We start from the raw sequence: 25,731 nt of genomic DNA, 5'->3' as shown, positions 1-25,731 counted from the left end.
CAGGAAGGTGCGGGAGGCGGGGCCGCCCGGGGTGAGGGTTGTGTGAGGTGAGGGAATCTCGCGGGGTCTCGGAGGCTCCGGGCGCGGCGGCGCGCGGTGATTGGCCGGCGGGGTCACGGGGGCGGGGCCGCGCCGTGGGGGGGGCTCCGCACGGCCGCGCGCGGTGGGCGGGGCGCGCCGGGCGCCGCGCGGTGATTGGTCGGGGGCGGCTCTCGCGCAGCCCAGCGGGCCGGGCGCGATTGGCTGCGGGCGGCGTCGGGCGCGCGCCCCGCAGGGGGGGGGGAAGCGCGTGCCCGCGGCGCGGCGCGGGGCGGCGGGACCAGGTGAGAGCGGGGCCGGGGCCGGGGCCGGGGCTGGGGCCGGGCGGGGCGGGGACCCGGGGCCGCCCCCAGACCCTCCCGCCGCCCGCACCGCGGGCCCCCTGCCCTCCACCCCCGGCCCGACCCCCCCGGCCCGGCCGGCCCCGCCCCGCCGCGGGTCGCGCTGTCAGGGGCCGCTGCGTCCTGCCCTGCGCCCCCTCCCCGGCCCCGCGCCGCCCCGTCATTCATTCACCACTTTCTCCCGTCCTTCGCCCCCCCCCCCACCGCGATCCCTGTCCTGCCCCGGCCCTTCCCTTCCTCTTTCTGTTTTGATCTTCTTTTAGCCCCCCTCGCCCCCCTCTCCTCGCCCTGCGCCCCCCCTTCACTTTCTCTGGGTCCTTGTGTGTGTTTCAGGCCTTCAAGGAAAAGTTGCAAACTCCCGAGTTGTTGCTGCTGTGAGGGAGCAGGTGCCTGGAAGGAGGGAGCAGGTGTCTGGAAGGAGGGAGCGATGTAGGAGGTGCCCGGGCTCAGGGAGGTTCGGGGGACACATGGAGAGGGTGCGGGAATGGCAGGGCTAGGCCGGCCAGCCCTCGCGGGGTGTTCAGGGCAGAGGCTCCGAGCCCTCCCTCCGGAGGGAAGGGGGATTGATCACGGTGTTTAATTTTTATAACAAGACAAACAACAAAAATAACCAAAAGTGAAGGAAAAACCCCACCCCGGCCCCACCCCAGCTGCCCAAGGATGGAGTTGGAGTAGCCAAGCCCGGCTGGATGCTGGGGAAGGGGTTGGCGCCCGCACACATGAAGAGACTCCCCGAGTTGTTTGGCTTCGCGAGGAGATAAGGCCAGTGGAGCTCCATGTTTTTAAAGGTGGGCCGTGTATGATGAAACCCAACTTCTTTTAAAGTGTAGCAGATTTAATTTTTATGGCCAAATGACAGCTTGACCCAGTTGTTATCCAATCAAAGGGCATTTTTTTGAATGTCTCTTTGTGGCACAACAGCCAACGCAAAAATGATGGCGGCTTACAATGGCGGTACGTCTGCGGCAGCAGCAGGTCACCACCACCACCATCACCACCACCTTCCTCACCTCCCTCCTCCTCACCTCCATCACCACCACCATGCTCAGCACCACCTGCACGCCGGCTCGGCGGCCGCGGTGCACCCCGTGCAGCAGCATGCCTCCTCGGCCGCCGCGGCCGCCGCAGCCGCGGCCGCCGCCGCCGCGATGTTGAACCCAGGGCAGCAGCAGCCGTACTTCCCATCCCCGGCCCCGGGCCAGGCCCCTGGACCGGCTGCAGCAGCCCCAGCTCAGGTACAGGCTGCAGCAGCTGCTGCAGTCAAAGCGCACCATCATCAGCACTCACAACATCCACAGCAGCAACTGGACATTGAGCCGGACAGACCCATCGGATACGGAGCCTTTGGTGTTGTCTGGTGAGTAGAGACAAAAGTGAACCGATACCTCCTTGTCATTCTTTACCTGATCATAACTCATCCTTGTTTTTGTCATTTGAATCAGAATACCAGAGAGCTGCTTACTGCGAGTTTTTTTGCTGATTCTTCTCCGTTCTTAGAAAGTTGCTTCGCTTGTTCGCGTTGGCAGAACGAGGTTCCCAGTGGTGAGGAGCCACTTCTGACTAACAGCCCACCCTGCCGTTCTCTTCCGAGACAATGCAGCTTGTTTATGCCCTTTTTGTACCTTTAATTAGAGTGTGCATCCGTGCAGCTAAGCCGTGCTTCCTAAAATTTCAGGTTAACAAATGAGCATTAGAATATTCATTTTGACCTGGCTTAAGAGTCAGAAATGAAAAGCGTATGAAAATGTCTTCCTTGTGCAGTCACCTGTCAAGATCTTTGTCTCACTGCGGTTTGACCCGCAGTAGTGCTGTGCGCTGCCTAAAACAGCACAGCTGAACTTTGCTCCCCTCTCAAAAATGGAAATGGGATTTCCTGCCTCGCTCGAGCTCTGCCTTAGCTCTGCCTCCGGCCCTTTTATCCCCCAGCCGCGTTTCAGAGGAGTCTGTCAGCACAGTGGAATCTCTTCTAATGCATTTTGTGACTACCTTAGAGCTATGTATGTAATTAGTGCCCTTCAGGAGCACTGGCACACAACTGGCAGCAGTATATATATATATATACATACATATATATATAAATACGTATTTGTATGTAAATGTTTTTCAGCGTGCCCTGTTCTGAGCTGTGCCTGGGAAGCGTGAGGGCTGGCAGGGGGTGTTCTGGAGAGCAGCCGTGTTGCAGCGCACTTCCTGCAGCACCAATGCAAAGTTTGCAGCGTGCAGCTGTGTGTCCCAGCCCTCTGCAGCGTGCCCAGCCGAGCCTCGGGGGTGCCCCAGCATTTTGCTTTGGGCACTGGCTGAGCTGCAGCTTCACTGAGAGGAGTGGCCGGGTCACGGTCTGGGCCAGTGGCAGAGGGCTCAGCAGGGCAGGCCTCAGGAGAGAAAAACCCTTCTGCCTGCAGCCCAGCCCTCCAAGCTGGCCATGCTTTACCAGCCCAGTGTTGGTAGCAAAATGGTGTTTTCTGAGAAGGCCGAGGGAGCTGAGAGGTGTAGGGCAGTGTTGTGGTGCCTTCCCTCCGAGCTGGGGAGTTCATTTGAACACCGAGTTCTCCCAGTCAGAGGGGAGCTGTTGTGCAGTCAGCACTGCCGTGCTCTGGCTGTGGTACAGCATTAAAAAGTGGGTGTAAAAGAATGAAAACTGACAAGGAGTCTGCTGTAAAAATTATCTGAAGGTATTTCCATCAGTTTGTGTATTTTTGAAGTGTGGAGCTTTTATAACTTAATTTGTCATGGTCTTTGCTTAAATTTATGCTGTTATGTAAGATCAGCCCTTTTTACCGGTGTTTTGTTTGCCTGTGCAGTTCCCAGTTCTTTATTTTCCCCGTCCTGTTCTCCAAAAACAAGGTGCAGAGAGAGAGAGAGAGATCTGCTTCCACAGTATTCAGTAGAATGAAAGGTCAGGCTTGCATATTTAAATATAATATCTCAGAGTGCTGAGGGGAGGAAGGCAGTGTGGAGGGAAGGGCCTGACTGACATCAGGTAGGAAAGGCAGAGCCAAGAGCATCCGCCCATCCCGGGCTGTGCACCTGCGGCCGCCCGGCAGGACCTGCCCCCGGGGGACTGTGCCTGCAGAGCTGCAGCTACAGCTCTGCTTGGAGGTAACAGCAGCTTGGGAAGGAGAAAACAGCCAAGGGGGAGGGTGTCAGCTGAAAGCAGAAGCTGGGAGCTGGGATCCCTGCGGCAGAGCTGGGGCTGCCCTGGCTGAGGATGTCATTGGTGGGAGTGAGTTCCTCTTGGCTCACGTGTGTTTGAGTTCAGTGGTCACTGCTCGGCTTTTGGCATTTCGTATTCACTTCTGCTGGGGAGTGCAGGCTCAATTTAGGAGTCTGTAAGCAATAATTAAACTGTATTTTAGTTTCATTCAAAATGTGGAAGAATGCCCATGTAACTGAATTTTAGCTACGTGAGATAAGTAAACACTGACTGGAGTATTTATAGTTTGAGGTGACTTGGACATGAGCAATGTGCACTTGGGTTCAAGCGTGGCTCGGATTCACAAAGCGACTTTGGAAGGAGGATTCTGTTGTTTATCAGTATCTTGTCTGAGCATTATTTGTGCTGATAGGTAACTGAAAAGTTTCTGTCAGTGCTTCTGAGGGAAATGGGTGTTATTCCACGGACAGCTGGAGTATTTGCAGCAGTGTTTCAGACTCTGCTGTGCTGTTTGGGAGGTAGAGCTGACCTGCAGCTCGGTTCAGCGCTCAGCCCGTGGTGTTGCACTTCCCGTTACCCCAGCCAGAGATTCTCTCTTGGCAGTTGAATTAGCATTTGTCATTAGTTCATTTGTCTGGTGCTCGATGATGTTTCAGGGTAGCTAATGTGCTGCTGGAGTTTTTCACTCGTGAAGAGCCAAAGGCTCGTGCTTCAGCACTTTGATTATTAACCCCTGCAGGCGGGGGCTGATGGTGTCTGTGCACACAGGCCATGTCCCAGCTGGGCACACGGCTGGGGGAATCAGCTGTCCCTGGCACAGCATCTGCTCTGCCTGCTCACCTGGGATGGGGATGCTGCAACAGGGCAGGTGTGCAGGGACTTGCCCCAGGTCCTGCAGGTTTGTTTCCCCACGCTCTGGTTTGGTGAATTGCCACAAACCTAGTCGTGTTTCTCATTTGCCAAAACCAGAGCAATTTGCTCTTGGAGTGTTCCCTGCTCCCGTGTTCCTAAAGTGCTGAAAAAACCCAGATTTTAATGTCAGCAGCAAGCTCTGTCTGTGTCCTGCGGTTCAGACTGAGCAGGGCTGAGTTTTGAAAGTCTTGTGTCTCTTCCAGAATAAGGAGCTGTCCTTTGGAGAAGTGCTCCCAGTTTTGCTGGGGAGACATGCTGCTGCCATCTGGTGGGGTTCCTAAAAAAACAATAATAGTGATAATTAAAAAATGTATTGATTGAACCTGCCAAGGCTGATAGGTTTGAAATGAGGGGTGAAGGCTCAGTCCCTCTGCAAGAGGTGCTGGTGGTGTTCCCTTGCAGGATTCCTGGACTGGTGGGGAGGCTCTGCAGCTGCAGGAGGGTTGTGCGCAGTGCTGACTCTTGTTACTGGTTCAAGGTGGTAACCCTGCTGCTGAAATGCTGTGCAAGTGTCCTGTTGGTTGGGATATATCCACTCCAGTGGGATAGGAATGTAAGGTGTGGGGGCATTCTACATGTCTTCCTTGTCTCTTAATTGTGTGAAGTTACTGTTGTTCATTAAAGACTGTGGAACCAAGCAGTCTCTCTAAATAATGTCAAATCCTTGTTAAAGTGCATCTCAGTGGAAAAGCTGTTATGAGTGATGATAGAAGAAGGTATTTGAATTAATATTTTTAAAAATTCCTGATTTACCCCATTTGAAATTGTGTGTGGGGGTTAGTGTACTTGCTTCTAATCCTTTTTATTCAGAGGTCACATGGCAGAACAATGTTCCAAACAGTTTGGCTGTTGGTGTTGACACAGGACGTCATGTTCAGGCTGCCATAACTTTAAGGGGAGAAATAATTTAACCTTAATCTGCTGTTCACTCCTGGTCTGCAAAGGCCTGAAAACACCAAAGTCATTGCTCCCTAAAACCCCAAAGAATATTGCCTACAAGGGGTTGTTGCCTGGACCCTGGAACTATTTTAAGAGGGTTTTATCCCAGCACTGATACTAAGCACAGCAGCAGGAAAGACGTTTCCAGGATAAACTGATAATCTCCCGTTCCTTTAAAGGAATGTGTCCTGCTGAGCAAGGATGCAGCGGGGATTATGTGTTTGGGACAAAATGGCTAGAATGTATATTAAGGAAAAAGAGGTGTTATGGCTTCAGAGGAGTCTGAAATGCGGCAGAAGTTCCCCTTCTGCTGTCTGATACTGCTGAAAACCGCAGTGATGTTTCACATAGTTAATGCTATTAATGATGCAAGAAAAGTTCAGCAAAAGCTGAACTGCAGACGTTTTTTTCATGAAATTTATTGGGATGTTTGGTGGGAAAGGTTTGTTCTGAAGTTAAAGCTGTCTGTATCCTTTTCCAGCCCCTCAAACCTCACCTGCTAACAGAACACAGTCCTTAACCATTGGGAACTATTCTCTGCTAATTAACAATTAGGTGGACAATGGTTTGCTGTGTAATGTGACATTTTGTTTGTTGTTATGCTGGGGTGGGAACATGAGGGGCTCCATCCCTGGGGCACAGGGCTGTCCCAGCCCCTGTGGCATCGCTCCCAGGGCGCAGAGCAGGGGCAGGAGGGAGGATGAGGGGTGTTGGCACCGGGGTGTTTGTCTCCCCAAGTCACCTCCCCCCAGCTCTGTGGGGCTGGGCTTAAACCAGGACAGTTTTCCACTCTTTGTGTTCTACTTGAGTGAGTTTGGCTGTTGTCTGGGGCTCCTGATGCAGACAGACAATGATTTCATAAGAAAGAGGCCGAGTCATTTTTATCCAGTTATTGGAGGGAACCGGGAGGATGCCTGAGGCAAAGGAGGCAGCACTGGTGATGGGCACGAGTAGAGTGGGGCTGGGGTTTCACATTCACCATCACAATGGAAGGAGCTGCAGGTGATCATCTTGCATCCCCATACCAGTATTTTTTATAGGGTTCCTTTATCTAAATTGAATTCTGACCGTATTTGTGAAGAAATGTAGTAGAACAAGGACCCTATTCAAGTTTTTCTGTGTGGGAAATTTTGCAAAGCTTTATGTGTTGGAGTGGTTGGGGCTTTTTTTCAAATTTCCTGAAAAGAAAAATTCTGTTAACATTTAAATGACTGTTTCCCAAATGGAGTGAATTAAATGAAATGGATATAATAACTCCTTGCATTCAAATTAGACGTTGGGATTAGGTGAAATTCTATCCAAGTAATATATGAGATTGTTCATTATTGTCTTGTAACATGATGCAAGAAAGAAGGAATGTGAATAACTTTTTTTTTTTTTTTCTCAGAGTTGTGTGAGGACCATTTGGGATAAATTAGTTCACTGTAAATTATGCCAAGGTCAGTGTTTCACAGGTCACTTGAAATGCAAGTTGCTTTGCAGCACCTGCAGACCTTGATGTTGTTTGTATCCACACAGGGCTGGATGCTGATAATCCAGTTAGATCCTGGTAGCATTCAGTGTTTCTTCTTTTTTCCTCTGAATTCTGCAGATGTTACAGCTTGTGACTGGATTTGCAGTCTAATATTGATTTTCCAGAAGACATATTTCAGATGTTCTTTTCCTCTGCCCCCCTGACTCTTTCATCTCTTTTTTAGAGGATATTTAAGTTGTTGAATTCCCTAATCCAAAACAGAGCTATTGGTGTTTTGGGGGGTTGAAAGTGTGAGAGTGCAGCCCAAAGTGTGGGATCCCCCAGAGCAGGAGATAAAGGCCATGAAAGGATCTGGGGAGAGGCTGCTGGATGTGCCTGGGCTGCTTCATTTCTGGGGGAACAATGGGATAAAAAGAATAGCTTTGGGCAGGTAAAGTGGAGGAGGCCTTTGGGATATGTTTGAAGTGCTTTTTGATGACTTGTAATGGTTGTATCTGGGTCTCATGTATCTTTAATCCTCTGGAAAGTTCTGCCTTCTGGTCTGGAGTAGGTAACACGCAGCTGTTCTTGTGAGAAAAGCTGGCTCAAAGGTGTGTAGAGTTTGCTTAGAAGGAATTTGTGTTCATTAATATAATTGGTGATGTTTTTAAAAAGGCATTTTAAAAACCCACAAAGAGCTTTAAGTGCTAGAAAATCTCACAGTAGGTGCTGTAAGTTTTGGTTTATTGGTAGCCAGAGTAACTGCTGCACCTGGTGTGTAAAAGTAGACCCCTGAGTAAGGTGGGAGATGCTTAAATCAAAGTGGCAGATGGCAGGCAGTACAAACATGTATGAAAAGGATAGAGGCTTCTGGGTCAGTGCTTTATTTATTGATGATAGTATTTGTTCATAATCTGCAGTGATGGGGGAAAAGTGGATGGGATAGGCAGTGAAGGGGTGCTAGCTACAGGTGGTACAAACTGTAGCCATTGCCTGTCTAAGAGGGGTTATAAAAGCTAGTGTTGTTGTAGCAGTAATTTTTTTTATAATAACATAGGTCATATATTTTCTTTAATTTTTCCCCCCCACTGTGTTCTGACTTTTTCATCACTTCTGCCCGTTTTTCATATTTTCTACCATTGTCTGTGGTACTTGTTATGAAGTGCAGCTCACCAACAGCATGCTTAAATGAAAACAGTAGTTTGGAGATGAGGGGTGAATTGTAGAAAATAAATAACGTTTCCCTGTGGAAATCTCTGGAGCTCCATCCATAGTGCATTGTAGGAGAAAGCTGGAGAAGGGCAAAGTCATCTCTGTAAGACATGGTCTTCCTTGGTGTGTCCTGTGGGTGCTTGCATGGGCTGCAGCCTGCTGTGTGCAAACTGTGAACATTGGTGATTCCAGCATGTGGCTCCCAGAACTGAGTCTCATTTGGGGAAATCCCCAACTTGCCTTAAAATCACTGAGGTGCTGATACTTGTGAGGTTGGATTTAGGGCTGTGAGTCTGCTGAGACCCTCGATCAATGAAATTGTCAGCTCAGTTTGTGGTTCACAGCTCCCTAATTTTGCTGTGAGTTCCCTGAGGGGGGTTTCAGTAATTGTGGAAAAATGCCAGTGGTGTTTTCAGGTGAACTCAGGTGTGTGGAGTGAGCGCACGTGGTGCTGTTCAGGCTGGTGTGTGCCAGTGGGCACAGCCCTGAGAGCTGCAGGGGACGACTGCCAGGTACCAAAATGCTGCTCAAAACACACCAGAGCAATACACCAAACCTACCAGAATAAATCTCCATCTCAGTATTTAAAGCTGCATCATCTTTTCTTATGCAATCGTGATGGATAAATAAAGGCAGACTTACACCAGCCTTGATATGAAACAACTTCCATGGCTACAGCTCTGGAACATGGCCATGTACAGTCTTTAAAAGTGCTTAGTAAGAATTTGAGCTTTAATCTTGAGGGCTGTGCAGAATCAGTGTGTCCTGGTAATATCATCCTTTAATTTCCTGATGTGGTGTTTTTCTACAAAAAAATGGAAGCATTTGTGTGTGAGTGGAATTTTTATGCTCTTTATGCTGTTGGATATAACACCAGAATGGTTATAGCATAATCATTTTGTAAAATACATATTCTCTTATTTCTTTAATTTTCTTAGAACATGGTATGATGGTACTTTGGTGTAATTCGAAAAAAGAAAAGGTTTTTCAGAGCATTCTGTTAAAGAACTCTTGCAGGAAATTTTGTGGAAAAGTGAAATATACTGGGAGCTGTAGTAATCCTTGGACTTTAGAGGAGGGTTTTCTTTCCTGCATTCTCTTTTTATATGAAAATACATTTTAATAGTTGCAAAAAAAAAAAATTGCTCACCAGAGCACCAGTTTCCATGTCCTTTTGGAATGGTGCTAATCCCCAGTCTGCTCCTGGTCCAGAGCAGTTTGTCTCCATTATCTGGGGACCACCAGGCGGTGCTCAGGGCTTTTTTAGTTTTGCAACCTAAGTGATGTCAGGGCAGAGCCTTTGCTTAATGGGACCAGTGAAGTTGGGGATGGTATTGAGCTGGTGGCCAAATAATTCTTCAGGGTTTGAGCTAGTTTATTGTGTTTTTTCTGAAGAGTGACTGACTCCCTTTTCCCTTGGCAGTGTGTGTGGAGTTGGCTAGTGCCGGTAAGACACTTTATTTAATATAAATCCATAACTCTTGAGGATTATTTGTCTGTGAACAGCAAAGTGGACTCCATGAAGGAGCAGTGCTGTTCCTGAGCTCAGCTGCTGAAGGGTGTGCTGGCACTGTGGGTCAGGGAGGGGAGCCTGGATGTGCTCTGGGCCAGGGGACTGGCATGCTCTGAAATCCTTTCTATTCAGCCTTAGCTACTTTGGTTCCTAATGGGTTAAGGCATGCTGCAGGAAATAGGGAAAGGTTCTCTCCCAGTCCATTTGGAGCCCTTGATTGATGTAGGGCACTCCTGTCTGGAGCAGAGCTGCAGGTCACTGGCTTCTGAGCACAAGTGTGTCTCTGCCTTTTAACTGGGGCTGTTTGGCTTCCTCCTGCCTTCGTTTTCCAAGGCCCTTGGCAGCCCATGTGAGACTGTTTGAAAGCCCTCAATTAGAGTTTTTTCCCCCCAGAGTCTGCACAGTGGCAGGACAAAAGCATTGTTTAAAGGCTGTTCTCATCTTGCAGTAGAACTTCTGTTTGGGTGTTTCTGTAAGTTCTGCTTGGAAGGGGGATTTCTTTTTGGGTCAGGGAAGAGAAGGCATCATTATTTCCGGATTGCTTGCCATCCATCTTTGTTAATTTAATCAATTCCTAGGCTAGCGTTTTTGGTGAAATGAAGAAAAGAATTTCCTGAGCCTGTCGGTGCTCTCTGGCTCCCCTGTGTTCTCCTGATGCGTTTGAAGTGCTGGAGACCAGAGCTCCTTGATGTTGATTGTAGCTCGTGGGTATGATGATGAAGCAGAATTGCAGTTTTTGTTGTTGCTCTGGCTGCAGGAAGGGCTGTGCATCGAGCAGGGCAGCAGTGCCCAAGGTCACAGGTGGGCTGTGTGCAGGGCTGTCCCAGCACCAGGGGGGCAGCTCACACCTGCTCTGGGCTCCTCTCAAAACACAGAGTGAGGACAGTCAAAACAGCACAGGGGAACTGAGATACTATTTCTGTTTTTGAACACAAGTGGGGAGTCTCCCAATCAATTCACATTTTTCAAGTAACAACTCTATCTCAGTGACAGGACGTATCAGAACAGATAGGAATGGACCCAGAAATGAAGAGCTGACCATAGTTTTGTCAAGGGCACATGTCCTCTGAGTTATTGTTCTCAGAGTCACTGTTGTTAACATGATGTACAGGTAAAGACCAGTGGGTTTAGTGCTTTTTGTTTTCCTGTAGTTCAGCATATGGAAATGAAAAAATCCCCAACTACCAAACAAGAACCAACCAAGGCTTGTATAAAAATAATACCCAGCTTTTAAAGTGAAATGGCAGTGAGTAATGACTAGCATCTACTTTATTCTTATGTCTAAATTCAAATAGTTGGGGGCAGAAGCTCCCACACAGTAATTGCTGTTAATTTAAAGGGACAGTGGCCTGCATTATTAGTGCTCTGTCCAGTGCTGCCTCACCAGTGAATATTCACATCATGAATTACAACAAAAGCATCTGAAACTGAGACTTACTAGAACCCTCTTCAGGTTTAAATCTAAAAGCTATTGCAAGTTGCCATTTATGATGTGGCAAGAAAGGGTTTTATCTTCTTGTAGATGTGGACTGTTTGTGGAGAGGGGAGTGTCTGTGTGCTGGGGACTCCTGTGTCAGTGAGTAAAGCAGACCAGCCCAGATCCTGCATTCTGCCAGTCTTTGTGCACCACTGTTCTAACAGAGAATGTCCTACAGCCACACCGAGAGGCAAGGATGTATTCAAAAAATCTCTTTTACCATGGATCACTTGATTTAATTGAAGACAGTAAGAGTTCTACCTAAGAGCTTAACTAAAAGCAGATTTTAATTATTAAGTGGAAAGTACATTTGATTTGTTTTTCAATTATTATGGATACCTCAAGGTATCAAAGTGCTTTTCTGAGCATATTTGCTCATTGATTGCACTTGAAAAGTCGGGATTAAGGACTTGCACCGTGCCTTTGCTGGCAGGGCATTCACATCCTCACCCAAGCCTGTAAGCTGAGCTGCAGCTTCCCTTCTGCCCCTGCTGAAGAAACAATGCATTTTTCTTTAGGTTTGGATTGCTTATTGTTTCTGAAGCAGTTGAGGAAAAGTAGGTGAATGTTGACAGAATCAGGACCGGCTTTGACCTACTTGTGGCTTTTTTTCTGATCTCTGTCTTGGGCATGTCACCTTATCATTTTTAAGCTACTGTTTACTCATGTGAAACCTCATCTAAAACATTGAGAACTGACAGGTGTTTGGTAATTTGAATATTAAATGTATATATCATCACTCCCACAGTTGTTCCCAAGGAGATTTTGTCACTTACCATATGACCCAGTAAAGGGAATTCTATAATAATTTTATTTCATCCTGAACTATTGTTTAAATTTCAGGTTTGAAGTATTTTAGAGTCATTAATTTCATTCCCCTGAAATTGCACCCATGGTAGTGATTCCATCTGTTATCACAAGGTTTTTGACAGACTCAGAATAGAGAAACATAAATTAGGATTTTCATGTCAGTTCATGGAGATCACTTGAAGCTAAATACAGCTGTGAAATGAGGAGGTCAAAGGGGAGTCCTGCAGGTCAGACCTTGCTGTTTCTGTGGATGGAGCTGTGAGTCCAAACCAACTGCAGTGTAACACATCAGTTAATTTGGTTTATAACAATTCAGGCTGGTTTTCTTCTGGTGGGAAGAGGGAGAGACACACTTTCCTTGAAGATCTTGTAATATTTTAAACATTTCTGTGAGATGACATTTTGTGGGTGAGTTTTAGGAGGAGGAAAAGGCTGAGGATCACTGGAGCTGTGCTGCCTCCAGCACCTGGTACAGGTCACCTGGCACTGAGACATGAACAGGGTTGGCTGGCTCACCAAAATTTAGATTTTGCAAATTTTACAGCATTTCAGACATTTGAATAGTAACCAAACGACCTCTCACAGAAATTCATCAGGTACATGTTGTGCTGCTGCAGACACGAAGGAATTCTGAGCAGTCCCACTCTCAGCAGGCTGTTCACTCAAAGGTGCTGTTCACCTCTGCACTTCAGTGTGTCTGAAATTGCCTTTTGAATCTATTGAAAAGGAGTGGTTATGGCTCCAATGTAATTGAGACTGTCAAGGAAATAGGTGGAATTTTTACAGCTCTGTGAGACTTGATGGTATGTGACAGAGGATCATTCACTCCACTGGCCCATGCTAATGGGAGACTGATGTGTCTTTAAGCGCCCTGGTAATAAATAGAAAACGGATTTTTACTTTTTTTTCTTCCTTCTTTTTTGCAAGGCTGCGGGTCTTTCTTAAATCTTCGTTAACATGTACTAAAATATAAAGCACTTCTTTCATGTTCCAAAAATATCCCATCTGAGACATCTTCTCGACTTTTGGACTGTAGAGGTTATGAATTTATTTATTTCACACTTGTGTTTTGACGTGTCCCTTCTGTTCCTGCAGTAATTCAGAGGAGGAATGACTGGGCAGGGTTGAGCACATAGAAATCTTTACATAGAAAAAAAAATTGCAGCAGTTTGCAATAATTTACGTGAGTAAAATGTGCAGGGGAAGGCTGATGTGAGGTGCCTTGTGCACAGCCCCAAGGACACAGCTGCTGATGTGTGGCTGGGCCTTTGAGCACCATTGTCACAGGAGCTAAAGGATGATCCTGAGCTGCCTTTCTGGGAGGGAGGCAGAGCTGACAGAGCTGTCAGATGTGCTGCTGCTCTGGCTCTCTGCTCCTGCTCTGGTTTGTTCAGCAGCAGAGCAATTGAGATGTCTCTGCTCAGTGTTTACTTTGGCTGTTGTGGAGTGTTGGGGTTGGGAATTGCAGCATCTTACAGGCTTAGTGTGTATTTTAAGTAATATTATAAAGTTTGTGATTCTAGTATCCATGCCTGTGCAAGACAAATAAAATACTGTTATCTAAATTAATTTCTGGTGAAGAGAATGGAAGAGAAAGTGGCAACTACGAAGCATTCTGGGTTTCAGTTCTGTGTCCTGTATTATTGTAGAATACAGAATTCCTGTGAATAAAGAATGGGCAGAGTAAGCTGAAACTTGAAAGGTCAGTAAATAAGATTTGCCTCTTCCAGCCAAAAACTTTGATGAATGCTCGTGGATTTATCATCACTACAGAATTTGGGGAGATGAGTATAAAGAGCAGTAATTCATATAATTAAAAGGTACCCTCAACCTCATAGATATATACATATTTATTTGTGTATATGTATACAAATACATCAAAGTGCTGAGGCTCAGTCCTTAACCAACTGATACAAATATGTCCCTTGGTGGAAGCAGGGAACACTGCTGTAATTACTTTGAAGTACTGGGTTCCACATATTTGTACACTCTGGTTTGAATCCTCCTCTGATTTTCTCCTATGTCAGGAAACAGCCAAACATGATTGTGGTGAAAAAAGGAACGGCTGCAGTAGGAGAGATGTCCCCTGGAAGTGTTGAGGCATTGATTGGGATGAGTTGGGATTGCTGTGTGATTCCCCCAGGTGATGAGGCACAGAAGAGTTCAGTCACCACATTCTGGTTTTTGTTCTGTCCTTGTCTGAGCTGTGGCAGTGGGAGGGGCAGGGAAGTGCTGCTGGAGCAGAGGTGCTGGCAGGGTTCCTCAGGAAGAGAGGTATCAGTCAGGGATGTGACCAGAGACCTTATTAACCTACTTTGCTCTGGAGGTGCAGAAATACTCCAGGAACTGTGCCAGGCCTGCAGGCTCGTTGGACGTGGAGGAGAAGGTTTCTCATCTGGGCTTTTCTTGGTTGGCTGGTGGGAATGGGAATAGAGGTCAGTGAATTGGGGCAGGAATGTGCATCTAATAGTGGTGTAAGCTTTAAAAATAAAGAAGAAAAAACTGTAAGAATACATGGAGCTTTATGTGTTTATTGGGCGTGTTATTTATTTGTGAACATCACAGACCTTACGGAGCTATGCCATTGGCTGAAAAAAAAGAATTAAAAATGGAATTAAAAATGTATCTGAATAAATGTCATGTGTAGTGTAGTAATTTATTGTAGCTGTGGTTCATATAGGCAGTTGAGAAGTGAATAAAAAGGTCTGAAGCATAGTCAGAAAATTTTGTGTAAATGGGGAAGTAAATTTCATTCGGAAAGCAGTTTCAATTTTAAGCTTCCATGAAGGAAGACAAATTAAACATTTTTAAAGATATTAACCATAACAGTATCCCTTTAATTTTCACTCCTTTCTTTTAAGTAAGATACTCTGAATCACTTTTTGTTCAAGGAGACAGATTTCTTGCAGTAATCAGTTTTGCTTTTAGCTCTGATTTGTAAAGAATAAGTGATAATGGCACACATGCTGGAGGGTGTGATTAGAACCAACGTTAAAAGGCTTTTTAGGACATGGATGGTTGGAAAAGGAGCTCTGGAGAGGTCTGCATTTAGCAGGAGCGAATGAAGCACACCTTTGAAGTCGCTTAACCCTTTCCCATAAAATACCTGTTAGTGGAAGTGAAATCTGGATGTTTTCTTCAGGCTCATGTGAAAGTTCTGCATAAAATCTGTTAGCTTGCATTCAGGCAGTTCTTTCCCTGAACAGATCCCATACCACTGAAAAGACCAGTTCCTGAGGATATGTGTTAGAAGGGCTTGGCTATTTGGAATAACTTACAGGTTTTTTGAAGTGCCTTTGGGTATTTTTTGATTAATTTACAGTATTCCATGGAGAATGTTGAGAAAACTTAATGAAATGCTGAGAATGCACATTGGTAGTCAGTTAATTAAATTGTCTTTTTGTGTAATCTTCTTAAGTAACTTATTTTCTGCTCAGTGCCTTTCCAACAAACACAAATTGTTGTTCACATGCAGATTCCTGCATGCGAAACCTACTTCACTTGCCAAAATATTAAGAAAATATTTAGCAGCTGGAGTATATTTGTATAGGTCTCAGATGTCTAAAAGTACAAGAAGCTTTTACTTTTGTCTGTGAGCACCTTCACCCAACTTTTGCCAATCCAGATCAGCCTGCCCATGGCTTCTTGCAGGTGTCATTTGTGTCAATGAGCACTCAGAGTCCTGCAGCTCATCCCCAGGCACGGGTGAAACAGGGAACTGTCTGACTTGGCTTCTCTGCCTCAAAGTTAAATCCAAGTGAAATCAAAGTTTTGCTCACTAGTATCTCCTTAGCTATCTTTTTTTCCAGTTTGCTTTCATATCATATCTCTCAAAGATTTTTTTTTTTTCACCCACTGTAAATATTTCATTTTAGTATCTTTGAAGTATTGCCAGCTGGAGGCTGCTACAGAGCAATAGTGACCTGAAAATCATTAACAGCACATCCAGTGCTTAAATAGCTCGAAAAATAACAGCTGTTCTTTTTGATAATGTCTTTTAACAATGAAACCTTATTTTTCCATGCTTGTGTGCTAAAAATTCTGCTGTCACTAGCAGCTCTGCCTGTGTTTCACACTCTTCTGTGGTGCAGCTACCACAGGTTTTGGGGTTTTTTGGAAGTCCCCAAAGTGCTGATGTGGATTGGTGGCCACACATGTCAGTGTTTGTGTCCTGCTGAGCTCCTGGGTGAGCAGGTATTGAGCACAGCTCACAGGTGGGATAACAGAAATGATGTGGTTTGTCCCTGGGCTGTGTCTCTGGCCCCTGGTGGGTGCAGGATGCTCCTCACCCCTGGGATCCCAGGGTGATCCCCACCTGGGCTGCTCCTCACTGGGGACAGCCTCGTGCTGGGGTTCAGAGCAGCTTCCAGAGGGCTCTGGGCATGGCAGGAAAGTGAAGAGGACTGAGCACTGCTCTGCTGTGATATTTTCCTCCTTTTCCTAATGAATCTGTGGGTGGCTTTTCCTTTAAAAATTATAGCTGAAATGACTATGAATATCTCCTTTAAACGAGATTGTATCAGCTTTTGCATCTCTCAGACAATGTGTGTACAGCCAGAGGGTAAAACCCATTATAAAGCCACGCTAATTGCATGAATGTGTGTGCTAAAACTCCCTTGTTGTGAGAAATCCAAGCAAAACAAACCTGGCTCCTGGTGATCCCTGTGCAGCACTGCTGAGGGGAGCCCAGGTCACCCTGCTGGCAGGACAGGGTGGGGTGGCCTGTGACACACACTGTACACACAGCGAGAAAAGACTCCTAGGAAATCAGAAAATTGGGTTCCTCAAATGGTTATCACTGAGGGGGCTCTACTGGTTCTGTGCACTCACTGCTGGGGGAGGCATCTCTAGAGAAACAGTTCATGTGTTACCCTAAAGCCTGAAAAACCTGAAAAAGAGATGAACCCCACCTCTCCCTGTCCCTGCTGGCTTGGCACAGGCAGTGTGACTGACTGAGATCCTCTCTGACATTTGCCCAGGCTGCCATTGTTCCTGAACAAGTGTCTGTCTGTCCTGCCTTTGTCCGTGCTGCTGGCTGTGTCTCGGTGCCAGCCCAGCTGTTTGGGGCAGCCCGAGCTCTGCCCAGCTCAGGAGCACCACACTCCCAGCTTTGGGCTGCAAAACTCTCTTTCAGGCTGCTGGAGTTAGACAAAACCACTTAGCATTGAAATAATTTAACTCCCATAGGAGTTGTCAGCTTTAAAAGGTGTTTTATGTGCGTTGGGTCAGTGTGGGACGTGGACTGCAGTCTGTGATGGGAGAAAACACTGCTGGCAGCAGGCAAGGTCAGTGCAGAGCCTGAGCATCACCTTTGTCCTGTCTCCCTGGTGTTTGAATTGTTCTAATGGTAAATTGCTAAAGCAGCTGCTGTGCTTAAAACCTCAGCCTGTGTGGACACATTTCTGTTTTTTCCTTCAGTAAAACATCTGTTGCTAAATCTGCATGTATATATTGGTTTCTTTTCTAAAGGATTTCACGCTTCCTGCTTATTTTCCTCACCTCTCCCCTCTGCTATCCAGCAGTCCATTAAATGTTGTGGGTCAGTTTTTGTCACATTTTGGTGGGGCTTTACAGAGAACAGAAACTGGTCTCATGGCCTGTGCCTATGTGCAAATTTTATGTACCCAATCTAGCATTTCCCAGATAAGAGATTTGATAAGTGCACAGCCTCTCCCTGCCCTTGAGTCCTGAGAATCTTGTGGGTTTGTGAGCTTTTCTAAGGGATTTTTAATATCATCCCATGCTCAGGTATATTTTGAATACACCACGATGTGACTGATTGTGATACCATGTACTGAAAAGGTGGCATATTGGGCTCACATGCCCTTGAGTGTGAGCTGTGCTGTTTGTTTTAAAGTGGTACATCAAACATGCCTGGGTGAGCAGCTGAAATGCTTGTGGGACCAGGTCACTTACATATCTCAGGGTAAGGCTTGCTGGAGCAGCCTGTGTCATTAAGAGTCAAGTAACTGAGGAAAAAAGTTCACTGACTAATAGGAAAAACTTGCAGAGTAATCCTATTAAATTCCCTCCCTTCTGGTAAGTCCCGATGTAAATTTATAGATATTCTCTATAAATGTGAAGGGAGGTTTGTTTCCCTGATAGAACAAACTCCACCAGCAGTTTCCCACACCACCCCAAGAACATTCTTTCATTATCTTGCTCCTGTGTAATAATTGCACGGAGCAGTCACAAACTTGTTTTTCTACCAGTTGAAACTACAGAACAATGTGTATGCCTTGACCTGGATTCAGGGAGAGAAAAAGTCACTGTTGGCATAGACTCCACCTTGAAAATTTGCCATCAGTGTGGCAGAGAGTTGCTAAAGGCTTATAATGCGTAATTGAAACGGCTGAATGCCTGCAAGGATTCTTTGAGATAAGGATTGTCTTTGAAAACATTTTAACTAGAGGTCTGGATTGTGTCATTAATCTCTTCTGTAGTCCTATTACTTTTTAAAATTGTATTATTTCTGGTGTGATTAGCCTGCGAAGTAAATAGAAGGTGCAGGTTTTGTAAAGTATCTTTTTTCTTTATGTGTTTTATGTCAGGCTATTTTAAAAGCTTTTTATGTAGTTCTCAAATATAGCAAGACATACATGCATTATGTATAATCAGCAGAACAAAAGGGTTTCTCATGACAGGACAGGGCACCCAGTGCCCTTCAGGGGCTGCTGGCCCAGGGCTGCTCTCCTGCTGGGATTGTGATGTGCTCCCCAAAACGAGCTGGCCCAGCTCCCCTGTGTCCCTGCAGGGATTCACTTGGGATGGCTCCACTCAGAGTGTTGAGTGCTGTATCTCCCAGCTCAGGGTCACTGTTCAGTGTCACTCCCAAAGGCATCCTTAGAGCTGAACTGTCTGCCTTGATACAAGATTTATTCGCATATTTTTGCCCCATACCTATATATAAATTTTTGCTCAGTTATTTTTGGTTTGAATCTTGGTCTGTGATCTCTTTATCCCCAGCTGCAGTCGGTGCTGAGTGAGTGGAGCCTTTGAGGCTTCAGTAGTGTGCAGAAAGTGCAGCGGTGCCAGTGCTGGAGGGATGGAAAGAAGGAGGGAGGGATAAAGGGATGGATGGAGGGATGGATGGATGGATGGATGGATGGATGGATGGATGGAGGGATGGAGGGAGGGATGGATGGATGGAGGGAGGGATGGAGGGAGGGATGGATGGATGGATGCATGGATGCATGGATGCATGGATGCATGGATGCATGGATGGCTGGCTCCTGCCTCCTGGGCCCTTTGCTGCAGGATTCACCTGTGCTGGGGTGTCCTCACAAAGCAAGGCAGGGAATTCAAATGGGTTCTTCTGAGAGCACCAGTAAGTAAAGCTGCCTTCCTAGCTGTTCTCTCAATTAGCTCCTAGGAGATTTTCCTGCTTTTCTAGTTCCTCCTGGGGATATGTGACCTGATAGCATATTGCTATAAATAATTATTTTACTAGTATCAAAGTAGGTACTGTACACAAACACAAAGCAACATTTTCAGCATCTTTTTTTGGATGCTGTAAATACCAGGTTTTCAGACAGGCTGTTTCCTTTCTTCCTTTCTTGTTTCTGTTCTTTGGAATGACAGTTCTGATCTTCAGAACTTGCACTGTTAGTTTTGTGCTGCCCCTTGAAGTGGAATTGCTGGTGAGTGGCACAGAGCTCCCAACCCAAGGGAGGTGAGGGGCAGGCTGGCATTGCTGCTGCTGTGGGGGAAGAGCAAAAAAAGTTATGCAGATTGTGTTACTGTTCATATGTAATTAGCATTGATATGAGAACTTTAATTAAGGCAACTGGAAGCTGCTTCATGGTTCTCTGCAGAGCAGGTGTGAACTTAGCTCTAGATGGTCGACATCCACCTCCCAAAATGCAGTTTCCATCTGTTTTTGGTGAAAGCTGACTGTTGATTTCTGTGTCTTGTGCAGCCATCGTTCTGTAGAACAGCTGCAGAAAATGAGTGGGTCCAAAGCCATCAAAAATCCAATTTTAATACCTTTCTGCAATGACCTCCACTTGAAACATTCTGGTTCCACATTTTAACATTTCCCTCAGTTTGGGCAGTGGGAGGGGAGTACTTCTGGCCTTGTAAAATAATTTATCATGTTTCAGACTTTGCCTGGAAATGTTTTGGGCTACTATTCTAAAACTGAATTCTCTTCTTCTACTTTAATATTTTATTAGAAGTTGGGAATGACCATTTTAATCTGGAATTCAATTAAAAGGACACCTTTTAAGGTCATCTGGTAATTCTGTGTGGAGGTATGGCACTATCTGAGGAGTGTACATGAGTGTAGGTTTTATTAGCTTGATTTTTAAACTAGTAAAAGGAAAATGTTAGCAGTTTTTACATTTCATTTTCTTAGACGGGAACTATGTAAGATGTTTTACAGTAAAAATGGGATGTTTGTTTAAAATACACATTCAAAGCTCCCTGTATGGAACATTTAAATAATTTCTGTGGAATTTGCTTTGACCTGGAGCTGGTTGTGGAGCTGGACATTGAGCAGGGACATCCCCAGTGGGCATGGTGGGAGCTACTTTGGGGGATTTTGTTATCCCTGCTGCAGCAGCTGGATGAGCCTGTGCTGGGCACTTCATCAAAACCTCCCACAATTTCACCACTTTGGGCAAAAATCCTGGAGAAAATAGGAAATGCATCATGGATTAGAAGCTCTTTTGAGATTGTTTTTAGCTGTGTTTGTCACCACAGAAATGGTGTGGTGTCACCTTTGCCCCTTGTTTGGAGCACAGAGGTGCAGGGCTGTTCACAGGCAGGCTGAGGTGCTGCACTGACTTTGGATGGGTTGAACTGGTTTGCAGTCAGATGTGGTAATTGGGAGTGAGGTGGATATCTGAACCCCCAGTTTAATTTTTTGTTTAGGTATTTAAAACATGGACCTGAGGCATAAGGAGCTGCCTTGCATATCTGCTGTTGAGTCACACAAGAGAGAAAAGCCAGCAATTTTTTAAGGACAGATATAGTTATCAGGGTGCATAGCTGGATGGGGATTCTTTGCACTGAGATGGAAGTTATTTTGGTCATCCCAGTAAAATTGTGCATATACTCTGTTCTGTAGTAGTGTTTGAGAAACTCACCTTAAAAACTGGGATTGGGAATTGAGCACCATAATCTCCTTGCTCTAGTTTTATGGTTCTCATTATAAAATTCTATTTTCAGAATCCAATTATTTTAAATTAAAATACTTGCCATGTGCAAAGCACCTTATAATTCCTGAGCTACTATACTTGCATTCCATAAGTTGTGTTGGAGAAAGACCAGTATCACTCCTGTTTGACACTTGTGGAAACTGGAGCTTCTCCAGATGTGAAGTGATTGGTGACAGGCCAATGAACAGTCTTGCACTTGCCAGTGCTCTGCCAGAACAGGATCATTACATCTTTTACCCTCTTTGGAGAGGAAGGAGTGAGCAACAGACTTGATAAAATCCAGTCTGGATAACGGAGTGTTTTAGTGAGGTGTTTTTGGGAGGTGAAGGGGGTGTTGATCCTGACATCCCTCCAGGTGCTGGTGTCCCCATGAGCTCAGTGAGAGGCACTGCTGGGCTGGGTGTGTGCTCCATCCATGGAATGGTCACATCTGTGACACTGCCTCTGCAGGACAGTGCTCAGTGCCCTCACATTAATGCTTTTTTCCCTAGAAATGTCTTCACCTTGTTTCAGACTTAGAAAAAACCAGTCTAACAGGTGTGTGTGATGTTCTTTGTCTTTTATTCCCTAGGTCAGTAACAGATCCACGAGATGGAAAGAGAGTTGCACTCAAAAAGATGCCCAACGTCTTCCAAAACTTGGTCTCTTGTAAAAGGGTCTTCCGGGAGTTGAAGATGTTGTGTTTTTTTAAGCATGACAATGTAAGTAAATTCAAGCTAATCTTGGAATCTTTCAGAAAAGCTAAATGTAAAATGGAGCTCTCTGTACCAGAAGTGTGTTTTGTTACAGGATATTTAAAATGCTTTCAGAGCTCACTGATTTTACAGTGATCAGATTTTCTGGAAACTCTGATATTTCTGTTACTATAAAAATGGAACTATCAAGAATCTAAGGACACACATGATTTCCCCTCCAAAGTGTTTGCAAACAGACAATCAGACACTTCTGCCCAGTCTTATTTTAGGCTTTGGGTGAATGTCAGGCTGCACAGAGCTGTGTCAGCTGGACCCTGTTCCTTCTGAACCCTTCTGTCCCTTTGCTGGTCCTCTCCCAGACCTGCTTTAGGTACAATCAGTCAGCATAAGTTAAAACTTTTAAGCACTATTGGGGTTGATCCATGAAGTTTGGAGTGCACCTGCAGTTTGGGTGCTTCACCCAAATGCCATGAACATTCCTAGGACAGGACCCAAATGCCCACACCAAAGAGTATCTTTTTCTGTGAGAGGATGTGAATTCTCTGCTTTTCTACATTTTTGCTTTCTTCTGCCTTTTCTACCTTTTGCTTTTTCTACCACTGAGCTGCTTATGCAGAGTGGGAACAACTTTGGGGTTTGCAATTCCCATGTGGAAGCAGTGAATCACAAAACTCAAAGACTAAAGGCAAAACAAAGCGTAATATCTTCTGCTTTTACATTTCTTTCCTGGAATTACTTCTTTCAAAGATTTTATGTTTATAGCTATTGTAGAGAAACTACTTTTTATTGGATAGGTAAATTTGTGCTTTCAAACTACTGCTGAAACATCTGGAAAAATTTCTTGAGTTAAAAAAGAGAGACATTGAATGTACAGAATATCTGACATGGTGGGTTATTAAATTTACATACCTGGTGAGACAGAACATTGGTCTGTCTGTGGGGTAGAATAAAATGAAGCCATGTGAGAAATGTGCAGTCTGTCTTTTGGAAAGGGATTTGTTTCTGTTTGGCTGGAACAGGCCCTGACCTTGTGTGGTGTTTCCTAGGTACTCTCTGCCCTCGACATCCTCCAGCCTCCACACATTGACTATTTTGAAGAAATGTATCCTAAATGTAAAAATAGAACATCTGTGCTGAGGTAGGTGTGATTTTCATTAGCTTAGGATCTGCCGATGTTGGTGTGGTCTGTGAAATGGAACCACAGAACCCTGAGCCTGCCTGGGGACAGCTTGGTGTGAAGAAGTGAACCTGTGGCTCCCAGATCCCCAGGCTGGTGTTGGAGGTGCAGGGCTGAGCTGAGCCCTGGATTCCCTGAGCCAGGATCAGGGAGTGTGGATCTGACCAGCAGGTCCTGTGCTGCTCAGGGCATTCCCCAGAATATTGCTGTGGAAACCACAGCCAGGAGTGAATCTCCTCTCAGTTATTAGTGCTTGTGGTGGTTTCAGAGAGTTCTGCCTTCACAGGCTTTGCCAGCTGACTTGGCAGAGAGGTTTCAGGGGCTGGCAGGGCTGTGGTTTCCTTGCTCAGCCCTGTCCTGGTCAGCACAACTGCCCAGAGCTGTGTCCCATGAGTTCTGTGACCCATGAGTTCTGTGTCCCTGCCTGTGGGCAGTTCTGCCACTGAAAAACTGAGGGAAAACTTGACATGAGTGCCATGAATTGGTTTGGCTTTTTATCTTTTCAGACCTGGCTTGGGCTGTCTCCTAGCTGTGAGTAGGGAATTTCTGCTTTCTGAAATACTGAGGAGTGAATCCCTGAGCTGGGAGGGCTCTGACTCTCACGGGAGGAGAAGTTCTTTGTCACTCCTGTGGTTAGATTTGGGCAGGTTGGGTTTTGTTGCTGGTGAGCCTCAGCTGCTTTTTTGTGTGACCCACTTTACAGTTAATGGGTGGGAAATTGTCATTATTTTTAGGTAACCTGAACTTTTGAAATGTGGTTTGATCTATTTATATGAATACCTTGGATTGGTTGGTGAAGAAAGTAGGTGTAATCAACGTGGTGATTTTAACCAAAGTACAGCACAGTTTGCTGGTGGAGAAACACATTATTTAGTTGAAAATACTGCTGTGCTGTTCTGGGGCTTTTTCATATGAGTTTGCATAAAGCTTTAAAATTCTGCTTTGATATTTCTTTCACGTGAAGAGCATATAAGATGTCTTCAGAAACTGGATTTTGGTTATGTGCACTAGTTCAATGCCCTCATTTAAACAAGTCATATGAGTTTAAATCAGATCTAGGTTAAGGATTACTCCTTCTGTGTAATTGTACAATCAAGAATATTTAAATGGGATAAGCTTATTTTTATGAGCTTGGCTGCTGCCAAGTTTTGAATATAAAACCAAACTGGTAGTTTCCTTCATGGCTAAGTGACTTTAAGTCATTCTGAGTAGTGTTCTATAGGGCTGTCTTTTTTATATCTTTGGTAATTTCTTGACTCTAATATTGGCAATAGAAGACTGTTGCTCTGTGTAGTCTTCTTTGTCCTTTCTTTAGAAAAAAAATTACAATAACTGCATTTAGGACCCTTAAATTCCTTAAAAGAATGAATTAGTAAATGTTTTGATTTATATACCCACTTTTAATTGCATGTTTTTCTGCTTACTGTAGTGTAAGGAGAGCTTATTTGAGATTGGTTTGAAGAAGATCAGGTAAAGATGTTCCATTTTTGGGGATACAGCTGTCAAACCTTCCTTTGTTGATCCTCTAGTAGAGTTCCTAAAGATATCACAGGGTTGTTCCATTTTTACAGTAGGACATATTGAACAGTGATGAAAGTGTAAAGGGCTGGAGTTGGTACTGAGTGATTTCCTTTGTTCTTTCCAAAGGGTTGTAGTGCCCTTTTTGAGGAAAGAAATGTAATAAAAGAATGACTAAAATGATGTGAATGATGTGTTGCAAATGAGCTGGTACAGTTCATTTCAATTATTCAGTGTTTCGTAGGTACCAGCAGGAATTGCAGAGTGTATTTTTTAAAGGGAACTAATTATAAAACCACCTTGAAATTTTAATGATAAATTTAAAGATTTCTTAGGAAACCGGTGATGAATAAAGGGATTTTATTCTAGTTAGATTTTTGTTTTAGGATGAAAATTCCTGGCAAACACTCAGATTAAGATATAATTTGAATTAATAATGAGGTTTTTGGTTGAAGATCTTTGTGGCCATTTTGAGTCTTACAGGTATTGATGTTTTAATCACCAGTATCACCTAGTGCACTAATGAACGATTGATAGCTCTTTTTTCCAATTACAAAATCTTCCACAGTTGACTGTAATACTGAATTCAGCAACTGCACAGATGTTCTTCTTTAAGAACTATCCAGAGTTTCTGTGATAACTTTTTGGAAACTTTACCCATTAAAGTGAATATCAGAAGCTGCTGAAAAGTTTCCAGGGTGGGGTCTGGAAAGGATTTGAGTATCAATAAAAAAGATGGGCAGTGACTGTCCCAGAGAGGTGACACAAGTGTTCCCTGCTCTGTGGGGTGGAGCAGGCAGAGAGGAGCAGGTGAGATGTGTTCTGCAGGCACACAGGGTCAGTGCCAGCCCTGCTGTGCCACACTCACCCTGGACAGGATTTCCTTCTGAGCCATGGCTGGGGCGAGTTCCTCTGGGCAGCACCCAGACCTGCTGGGCAGGGACTGCCAGGGGTACAGGGGTTTGAGGGATGCAGAAACCAAGCAAGGCACAGTCCCAGCCACGAGGAGAGTGCCACCTCACCAAGGGCACTCCATCCCTTCCTAACATTTATCTGTCACTTTATAAAATCTACCAACTCAGCAGGTCCCAGCCAGCAGAGCAAGTCGGGTTCTTTTGTGCCGCGCATTTGCTTTGATAATTACTCTGAAGCAAATTGGTACATTTGTAGATCTAATTTTATACAGCTACTTAACTAATTACTGCTGTCAGGAGCAATTTCTCTGTGGTAGCAGTGCAGGGTGGTGGTGTGCTCAGCCACAACCAAGCCTGGCTCTCGCAGTTATAAACAAGCTGCAGGTAGCAGTAAGAGGGCTCTGCAGCCCTGGCTC

General features: G+C 45.3%; 1 protein-coding gene across 2 annotated transcripts in view; it reads left to right on the top strand.

The window, feature by feature from the left end:
- Positions 1-1,082: 1,082 nt before the first annotated feature.
- NLK (nemo like kinase) overlaps positions 1,083-25,731 on the top strand; it is a 35,430-nt gene continuing 10,781 nt past the window's right edge. Inside the window, exons 1-4 of one of the 2 annotated variants that reach the window (XM_033078444.1) lie at positions 1,083-1,168; positions 1,302-1,737; positions 21,583-21,712; positions 22,753-22,808. In XM_033078444.1, coding sequence (XP_032934335.1) covers positions 1,313-1,737; positions 21,583-21,712; positions 22,753-22,808 — 611 coding nt within the window. In that variant the 5' untranslated portion in view covers positions 1,083-1,168; positions 1,302-1,312. Of the gene's footprint in view, positions 1,169-1,272; positions 1,738-21,582; positions 21,713-22,752; positions 22,809-25,731 lie in introns of those variants that run through there. The other variant, XM_033078443.2, reaches the window with a different exon arrangement.

This window comes from Catharus ustulatus, chromosome 22 (assembly GCF_009819885.2).
Source record: "Catharus ustulatus isolate bCatUst1 chromosome 22, bCatUst1.pri.v2, whole genome shotgun sequence".
In the NCBI taxonomy this organism is placed as follows: Eukaryota; Metazoa; Chordata; class Aves; order Passeriformes; family Turdidae; genus Catharus; species Catharus ustulatus.
This window is presented reverse-complemented; position numbering and strand designations above follow the sequence as displayed.